This window comes from Chionomys nivalis, chromosome 25, assembly GCF_950005125.1.
Source record: "Chionomys nivalis chromosome 25, mChiNiv1.1, whole genome shotgun sequence".
Lineage (NCBI taxonomy): Eukaryota > Metazoa > Chordata > Mammalia > Rodentia > Cricetidae > Chionomys > Chionomys nivalis.
In genome coordinates, this window is record NC_080110.1 from 27,480,319 (window position 1) to 27,490,804 (window position 10,486).

The following is a 10,486-nucleotide window of genomic DNA, read 5'->3' on the forward strand; positions in this document are numbered from 1 at the left end:
TATTTAAAGATTATTTTTCTTTTAGAAAGGTACCATATTATTTAATCTAATAGATGATGTCACTTATTAATACAAAAAATTTGTCTGGTGGCACACATCTGTAATATTGGCACTGAGGAGGCAAAGGCAGGAGGATTGCCATAAGTTGAAAGGTAGCCAGAGTTACACAGCAAGGCCACCTTAAAAGATCAACAGAAAGTTTATTTGCTTTCACTTTTTAATCTTTCACCCAGTAAACTCAAGAATTATTTATAAGACACAGCCATCGCAAACCAGGAACTCACAGTAGCCGACATAAAATGCCTATCATAACACAGGAAGGTTGGTTATCGTGAATTATGAATGCTACTAAGAAGTGAGATCAATTTGCTGGTAGGAGAGAGTCAAAACCCACAAGTTGTCCTTTGTCTTCACGCTTGCACAATACATTCTCCACTCCTATGCACAGAAAGGAAATAAGAATGTAGTAGAAGCTGTTTTTTTTTTAATAGAGTAAACTCAGGCTTTTTATTTTATTTTTCAGATTATGATAATTTGTTTTTAGTTGTGGGTCCTGATTATATACTGAAACCAAATTAAATTTCATTTCCACACTTTCCATTGTTATTCTCTATTTCGTCTTGCCTAAATTTGATGATGGCAAACCACACATCAGTGACAAAGTTCATACTTCTCGGACTGACAGATGATGTCAACCTTCAAGCTATTCTTTTTCTCTTTCTGCTCCTAACTTATATCTTAAGTGCCATGGGAAACTCAGCCATCATTCTTTTGACCCTACTGGATTACCGCCTCCAGACTCCTATGTACTTTTTCCTCCGAAATTTTGCATTTTTGGAGATATCTTTTACCTCTGTCTTTGTTCCCAAAATGCTAATTAATATTGGAACTGGAGATAAGACTATTTCCTTTGCTGGTTGCTTCACACAGTATTTTTTTGCAATTCTTCTGGGAGCCACCGAATTTTATCTCTTGGCAGCTATGTCCTATGACCGCTATGCCGCCATTTGCAGACCCCTGCATTACACGACTGTTATGAGTAGGAGACTCTGTTTTCTACTAGTCCTAGGTTCCTGGTTCTCTGGTTTTATAGTTGTTGTTGTGCCACATGCAATGACTCTCCAGTTGCCCTTCTGTGCCTCCAACATCATCAATCACTATTGCTGTGACTACACTATATTGTTGCATTTATCTTGTTCAGACACACATTTCATAGAGGTGATCCAGTTCTTCCTGGCTGCCATGACCCTCATCTTCACCTTGCTGCTGGTGATTCTCTCCTACACATACATCATCAGGACAATTTTGAGGATCCCCTCTGCTCAACAGAGAAGGAAAGCTTTTTCTACCTGTTCCTCTCACATGGTAGTGGTCTCACTTTCCTACGGAAGCTGTATTTTCATGTATATAAATCCTTCTGTTAAAGATGCAGCAAATTTTAATAAGAGAGTGGCCGTTTTAAATACCTCTGTTGCTCCTCTGTTAAACCCATTCATTTACACTCTCAGAAACAAGCAAGTGAAAATAGCTCTCAAAGATATGCTAATCAAGATGATAAATTTCTCAAAGAAATAAAATTATTTGATGCTTGTTCCTATAATAATAAAAGTACAGAAGATTATAATTATACATATAAAATGTACCTTCTACATAATTCATTTATTAAATTAAGCCATTTTTTCTATAAAGATGTGTTCCTGTGTTTCTTTTTACACTTAATTACTATTGCTTTTATTTATAGCTAACTTAAAATTTTTTCATTGCTCTTATTTAAGTACATGGCTGCTCTTTCTCTTGTGCTCCCGCACAAGCTCTAGCAAAACTGAGAACGTTAAATACAGATACTTGTCTCTTCAAGGAAAGATGTTTATAACACCTGTTTTCTGTTCAGAAGCCTGGGGACAGATGTGGTTAATAACCTGGTGACCTCTAAGCTCTCTGTGTGACTAGGGCACATTGACTATCTAGAGCAAGGGTCAGTAAAGACATTCAAGTATCTATTTGCACAGTATTAGTGCAAATCACAGAAGAAATAAGTTGGTTTAAAATTCCTATTTCATAGTTCGGCTACACCAAGGATTAATTATAATAGCATCATAATACATACTTTGTGGATAACTGATAGTGAAAGGGTTTATTATTTTTATTTAAACTATAATTGAGTCATTAGTTTACTCATTGTTTCATCGTTATTTTAAATACTATCATCAGTACATTTTTAGTAATTGAATTGGATATATGGTTTTAAAACACAGATTAAAAATTACATATTGTTAGGTATTCAAATCCCACATTATTTATTTTGAAATACACAATTGTGTAAGGACTCATAAACACACATTGGATTTATTTTTATATTCATCATTGAGAATTCCATGTATTTCACATAGAATGTTTGATCAAGTCTACTTCCTGTTTATTCCCCTCAAATTCTTCCCATATGTCCTCAACCAATTTTCACTTCTTCCTTCCAACTTTATATATTCTCTTTTAAACTCACTGAGTCTGCTTTGTGCTAACAGTGGGTGCATAAGAGCAGGGCCAACCACTAGAGCATAGATGCTCAATGAGGACTCAAAGCACTGAAGAAAACTGATATGAAAAGCAAATTTTAAAAGTCAATTCAAAGTATGCTTTATGCATGCACTGTATGGAGTTATCAAACTAAAGCCCCTTCATCTGTATAATTAACAAAAATAATAAATAAGTAAAATATGTTGAGCTCAGACTTTTATCCTGAGGAGAACTACTACAGATACGTACCACATTCAGTCCTATATCATAATTTATTCTTATTGAAATTAATTGCAACAATGCATGGTTCAGTTTGTGTAACAACAGTATAAACAAGGGACCCTAAGATTAGTAAGTGGAAAGATAACTGGGAACCTTTGTAATAAACTTGCTAGCCAAGGGTTACAGAATAATGTTCATAAAAATTATGGGACCTTCTAGAGAAAGATGTTGGGATATTCCTTTCAAAGTTAAATCTGTTACATGTATGGTCCAAACTATTGCAAAGAAACATGAAATCTTTTCGTGGGTTTTGTGGATTTTGAAGATGCATGTATCGCATGGCTATTTGACACATAAAGATGCTAGATTTGCAAAGAAGTCTCTTCAGTAAATCAAGGTAGCTTACTATACAGGTTGTTCAGCTAAATAGATCTCCTGATCCAGCACATTTGATGTTTCCTGGCACATAGACATGCTGCTTATAGTAATTGTTCTTAATTATCCACCAGAATTTGAAAGTAAGACCTATTTCTGAAGAGAATATATACACAAACACACACACACACACACAGAGACACACACAGACATGAACACACTGATCACAACACACAGAGAAATCAAGTCATTAGAGATTAAGAAGCCTCATCCCTGCTAGATGCCTTTCCTGGTACTAAAAGCTGCTATTCAGGTTACTGGACATAGGGGAGGGGAGAGAGCCATCAACAAACAGTTCTTATAAAGCTGTGAACACTGTTAACAATAATCAAGGCCAGCATGTCAGGACATGCTGACAGGTGCAATAGGGACACAAATGTTATGTTTTAACCAATAACGTGCTGATTTAATTGAGGGCCAATGCACAAAAAGAAATATATGCTTGTTAGTGTAAATCAGTTCAAGAATCCAAGATCAGGGTGCCCACGGGGCCCAGGGATGAGTCTACAGTCATTGTAATGCTAAATAAACATAGTATAATACCCCTGCTCCCCTATACCTGTTGATTAGTACAGCACTCAGATTAGTCAGAGAACATTCTTAGTGCAGTTAACAGGTGTACAGAGAACAGGCAAATTAACAACTGATCAAGTTTAGACAATAAATATCAGTAGCATGCTCAGTCACTAATAGGTCATCTATATCACCTCTAACCTCTCACCCCGCACAAGGCTCGGGACCATTACAGAAGAAACAGAAAGATTGCGAGATTTGAAAGTTGAGAAGGGTCAACATAGCACAGAACATTGTCTTCTGGACAGTACAGTCATGCTGCACTCATGAGCTCACATTCTACGCACTTAGAATATCAAATCAGCTAACATTCTAGCAGAAAGCAGGGAGGAACTCATGAGCCCCTCACACCACCCTGATTAGAGATGGCCTTAGTAGGCCATCATAGTAGAGTGTTTGGCCCCACACCCCAGAGAATAGAAGCAAAACAAATTAGACTTGAAGGACTATTAAAAAAAGAAGAGGACATGAATTTGGGGAAAGGGAGCAGATAGTGGGCTGGATTTAAGAAGAGAGTTTGTGGGTGAATGTGATCAAATACATTGCTGATATCTCAAGAATTATTAATTATGTTTTAAAGATGACAAATTAATAAGTAGATAACTATCAACAAAACAATATATTCAAATTCAAACAGGGAAGGACATATTCTATAAGACACCAAAAGATAATATACAATTCTCATCTCACATATCCAAAGTCAAGAATTGATATGTAAACTAATATATTACATAAGAAATTATAATGGCATAAAGAAGTGATGATCACTAGTGGTGAGCAAAGAGAATTGGTACCAATGGTGAAGTCTCAGGGGCTGGTGCAAGTTTTGGCATTAACTGGAGGACTTTTTTAAAGTTGGTCTTGGCCCATACAGCAAGAGTGACCTATAAAATATGCTTGGAAATGGGTGGGGGTAAAATACCAGACCAGATTTTTGAGACAGCCACAGAACTTTTCTTTTAGGAACCTGCAGGTATCTGAAAGACAACTTGAGCAGGAACATTTTAGAAGAAAATTAAAGGGAATTGGGAACTCTGGAGTTTTGAAGATACACCAGAAACTTGTTAATTCTGGACTATGAAGCCCATGAAAGAGGCACACCTGTTTGTATTTTTAGCAGAAAACTTAACAAATGAGATAATGAACTACCAGTACCAAGTCATCAAATACCATTAGACAGATCTGGGACAGATAAACGAGCAGAAATGAGACAGCTTTTTAGCTACACAGGCAATCCCAAGTCTCTCTGTAGTCTTTGGAAAACACTAACCTTAAAAGCAGTGCTTGCCATTAGCTGCTGAGTCTAGGAGGCCTGAAGATTTTCCTGTGGGGGGACAGATTTTTTTTTCTACCTGTCTTGACAGGATAAGACAATCAATACCCTCATGTAGCACCTAAGAAGGTAATGAGATAGAAGGCTGCTTTTTGCTGTGTGGGTGGATTTTCCATATCCAAAGCAAACTTCCAGGCAGAAGGTCTTTCTGTAATTATATATTTTTTTGAAGGAGCTACAGGATGCTGCAGTAGCTGTCATGTCTCTGTGTTAGATGCTATTTTGTTAAATGCCATACTTTCAGATCTGTAAAGCCACTTGAGAATTGGGTATCATTGCCAGTTAGTTATATATAAATTACACATATAAGTTAAATTTAGACATGTATTTTATCCAATTAGTTACATATTACCAATGATAGTAAATATAAGAAGATTAAAAGGAATATTTTAGTAAGTTAAAGAATTTTGGAGGTGAAATGTCTCCTTGGTAGGTCCAAGACACGTGAATACTCTTACCCAAAATGGTGCTAAGGTCAAAATGGAGGTTACCCACGTGTTTGTATATTTCAGAGCTGTTGTAATTTGGAATTATAAGATTTACAGATCTTAAAACATGTACACATACACACAGAGAAATAAGACTCTCACACACACACACACATAGACATAGACATAAAAGCATAGTATGGCCATATAATTTTAACAGACAAATAAAACATTCTTTTAGAAACCTGAATCAGCTGACCAACTTAAAAATCCTGGTATAGGCAGGCAGCAGAAGCCAGGGAAGCACACAGGTGATCCCATTAAGGATCAGATTAGCAGACTTTGTAAGAGAGAACAGAAACAGAAGGACGAAATAGCTATACAGTTTTAGAGTAGAAGGACAAGGGGTAATGGATCTGTTGTAGAGAACAAACAGCTAGAGAAGTGGGCAGGGGGGTATAGCGAAGGGAGTGGGAACGGGAGCACAGCATCCAGAAACCATGGGCATATGGGGCCGTGTTTGTTTTACATTAGGTGTTAGATAGCCCCAATTTCAAAGGATTTTTTGTAAAAGGCAGCCCAGGGGCATTTGGAGATCAGGCCTCAAACTGCAAGTGTCCATTTTTACAAGTCTATGACAAGTCTCAGGACTCAATGCCTACCACAATGTGTTCACCATGATAAGACTTTTGAGTCAAAAAACAGAGGGGTGAGAGGTTTGCTTGGGAAGACGTTTCCATCCCACGGAATCTCACCTCAGCGAGGACTGCCTCCCCACTGGTGTGGTCAGGTGCCTGGCATGGGCCATGACTTTAACAGACAACCTGACAAATGTAAGGGCCCCGGGCCTTAGGGACATATACTTGAAAAAGGAGAACTCACCCATCTGAAGCTGATATTAGCCTGCCAGGGAGCAAAGGAAGGAAGGGCGTTTTTCAACACGTACCCCTGAGCCAGTTGGAAAAATAGCCCATCTTAGTGGGGCCTCCAATTATTAAGTTATTTCAGTCCAATAAGCCTCTCCGCTGATGAAATAACCCAAATCATCAGACCAAATTAGAAGAAGCCCAGGTTTAATGGATGCCATTGCTCCCAGGTGGCCCCCTGGGAAAACACAGACTGGGGGACAGATAACTGGGGAGACCATGGAGAACCAGAAAGACCATGTGTTTGTTCTCTGGGGGTCAGTTCAAATAGCCTATGGGAGTGGTCTTGACCCTACCTGGGGAGGGGTCACTGTTTGGTGGGCTTTCTCAGAGGTGGAGTCTGGACTGTGATAACTTCCAGGAAAGGAGGGGTTAAAATGGAGCTTTTCACCCAGCATTCCGAAATGGATGCCAGGAGCTGGGGTGAAACCTCCAACCAAACATTCCATACTTGTTGGATAAAGGGGTGCCAGGAAGCTGAGGTCATACTTCCAAGCAAACATCCCAGACTTTGGATAAAGATGTAGTGAGGAGTCTGCTTGTTGGTTTCCAGCTGCTCAGTCCTGAAATAATCACTCTGAAACTGTATTATTTAAAACACTGCTTGGCCATTAGCTCTAGCTTCTTATTTTCTAGCTTTTTTTTTCTTTTTTTTGTGTGTGTGTGGGGGATTTTTCGAGACAGGGCTTCTCCGTAGCTTTTTGGTTCCTGTCCTGGAACTAGCTCTTGTAGACCAGGCTGGCCTCGAACTCACAGAGATCCGCCTGCCTCTGCCTCCCGAGTGCTGGGATTAAAGGCGTGCGCCACCACCACCCGGCTTATTTTCTAGCTTTTACATCTTAATTTAACCCATTTTCATTAATCTGTGTATCACAATGAGGTCATGGTCTACCAGCAAAGTTTTAGTGTGTCTGTCTCCGGTAGCAGCTCCATGGCTTCTCTCTGACTCTGCCTTCCTCTTCTCAGCATTCAGTTTAGCTTTCCCCACCTACCTCTATTCCCTGCACAGACCCAAGACAGATTTCTTCATTCATTAATGGTAATCATAGCACACTGAGGGGAATCCCACATCACCTCCCCTTTTCTCTTTAAGTAGTTTTTAACTTTAACATAGTAAAATTACATATCACATAAAAAGGTGCCAGAGAGCTGAGGTGATGCTTCAACCAAGTACCCGCTATCCAAATAAGAAAAGAAAATTCCCATCTTCTATGCCTAGTATTGGAAATAACTTTCTACTTTGCTATATCTGACTAAACTAATCTGTCTGTTGAAATTAAGGGTAGCAGTGGGCCTTGAAAAGTCGGTGACCTGGAGGAGTAGGAACTAACATTCTGGATGTTGGCTTTCTCTCCCCTCATTTGACACGGCTCACATGGGGATGCTCAGCTTGAAAAAAAGTGACCAACCTGAACAATTCAGGTAATATCATAGACTGATTATATTTCACATTCTACAATAATATTTTATATAAATTTTTTCTTATATGTTGTCACAGTAATTTTTAAATTTATCTGTAACCACAGGTAGTGTTGAAATACTTAACAGTGGAAATGTAAAATTTTACATTCACTTAACATAATTTCCTGTTGTTTGAATAGCAACATATGCAGTCAGATGCAAGCACATAGTCTACATTCAAATAGTCAGCATTGGCTTCGCTTTTCTTCTACCAAATCGATGTGATTCTGCTGCTTAATTTTTTTGGTTAATTAACTGTTTTTATTTATTTTACACACAAACCACAGTTTCCCCTCCCTTTTTTCCTCCTGTTACTTCCCCTGACTGCCATCCACCCCCTCCCTATCCACTCTTTCTCCATTTCCAATTAGAAAGCAGCAGGCCTCCCATGGACAAAGCCTGGCACATCAGGTTAAGGCAGGACCAAGCTCCTCCCCTTGCTTCAAGTTGGGCAAGGTAATCCAGCATGGGGAAAGGGTTACCAAAAGCCAGCTAAGCTCAGGGACAGGCGCTTATCTCACTGCTAGGAGCCTTACAAAGGGATCAAGCTACACAGCTGTCACACACAGCAGAGAGCCTAGGTCAGTTCCATTGAGGCTCCCTAACTTTAGTTGGTCCGGAGTTCATAAGCTCCCATGAGCTCAGGTCAGCCATCTCTGAGGGCTCCTCCATCATGACCTAGCAGCCCCTGGCTTCTACAATCAATCCTTCCTCCCATTTCTTCAGAAGGACACCTGGAACTTGACCCAGTGCTTGGCTGTGGATCACTGAATTTGCTTTCATCAATTTACTGGATAAAGGCTCTGTGATGACAATTAGGGTATTCAATGTCCTTTTTCATCTTCAGTGATGACATGTCTTGGTTTTCCAGACACTGTGTCCGACTCTGAATCAAGAAGGGGTACTTTGGAGGCTTAGTTAGGAAGGTACAATATGAGCTGTTTATCCAATGACTCTTAACTCAAAGTTTCAGTAATTCCTTTTCATATTTTCACACTATTCATTATTATATTTCATTTTTTCTTGTTTGAAATGTATTTTTGTGAGAAAATATAAGAGGAACTGGGCTTAAGTTATGGTTTATAACATAAAACTACTCAAGCATGATTACAGATTTTCTTCACTCAAAACTATTCTAATATATTTAACATGGTAGCACAATAGTCTCCAGGGAATTACTTTCTTCTCATGCTAATTTTTAAGCCTTGAATCCTCTTGAGACAACTGATCTGGTGTACAAAAGGATTATAATTCCTGCAATCTTAAAAACTACCTAAAAAGCTAATACCTATTCATATTGGCTGGAAGTATTTCATAGGAAAAGGTAAGTGTATAATTGCTGTTGTCTTCTTTCCCAGCTTAAGCAAAACATATTTTATGAATAATCAAGTAGTTTATGTCCCATATTTTATACGAAGTTAGAGGGCATTTCTTCTTCTTAGAAATCATGCTAAGTAGGGTAGATGAGACTTTTTGCCTTGCTGAAACCTTTGGACTGAACATCTTGAAGATGTGTGTGTCTGATACTGCAGCAGTTTTGGATACAAAGTCAAGACAAGAATATATGCCACAATAGTCTACAATACATTAGATATGAAAAATTCAGAAAGTGCCTCTGTTCTGGCACTTTCATAAAAAGGTTGATTGAAAATAAATTATCGCAGAAAAATTAAGGCTTGTAAAATAATGGCTGAATTTTAGTCTTGTTAAATAGTTACAGACCTAGTAGAAGAAAATTATTGTTATATTCATTAAAATAGCATAACATAAGACTGGAATTGATTTTTTATAATGCACACGTATACTTTTTAAAGTTATACTGTAGACATCAATTGCAGTATGAGACTTAATAGTTCATTTTGAATGAATCATGGTTTTGATAGATACTCTGCACAGTCTAAATAAAACTGCTATTGAATGAGTGTTTTTTACTTGATTATAATAATTCATATGCTTCTATTACACATGATGGTTATAAAAGTTAAAAATATGACAGTGAAAAAGGTTCATTCTGAACTTGAGAAGTTTTCTTTAATATTTATTAAACAGTTATATTAATTATATAAGTTTAAATTTCCACTGATTTTCTGAAAGGATCTCTTACCTTACCTTACTGCTGAATTTCCTAATCAGCCACCAACACAGAGGGCCATGTGATAGTTACTACTATTTTATTAGCAAATAGTTTGTTATTGAATTAAGAAGCACACTAATGCTGCTAAATAGTTTATAATAATTCTTTATTATTGAAATTCATATTTAAGCTAAATGTCAGACATAAATAAAATTATCTCATTTTTTTTTCATTAGGAAACTAAAAGTGAAAAGGTCATGCAAAAAAGAAGTACAGGCGTGAATAGTATATTGACTATTGTTCCTTTTGTCTGGTGTTTCATGGGCGACTTCTGATCTTGTTCTGCGAGAATTCTTTCTTGTTACCTTAAACCTCTATTTGCTACTGACTTCTCTGGTATTCAGCAGCACAGAAGTGGAGTGATCATAAAGAAGGTGAGTTATGCAGTTGTTGATAGCAACAAATTGCTCATCTTTGCTATTTAGGACTATAACATAATTCTTTTCTTGCTGAAATGTTA

General features: G+C 37.7%; 1 protein-coding gene across 1 annotated transcript; it reads left to right on the forward strand.

Annotated features, from left to right (window-relative positions):
* The first annotated feature begins 636 nt into the window (after nt 1–636).
* Nucleotides 637–1,575, forward strand: LOC130866585 (olfactory receptor 2AP1-like). The gene has a single exon (XM_057758129.1). The coding sequence runs from the start codon at nt 637–639 to the stop codon at nt 1,573–1,575; it is 939 nt and encodes a 312-aa protein (XP_057614112.1).
* The last annotated feature ends 8,911 nt before the right edge of the window (nt 1,576–10,486 follow it).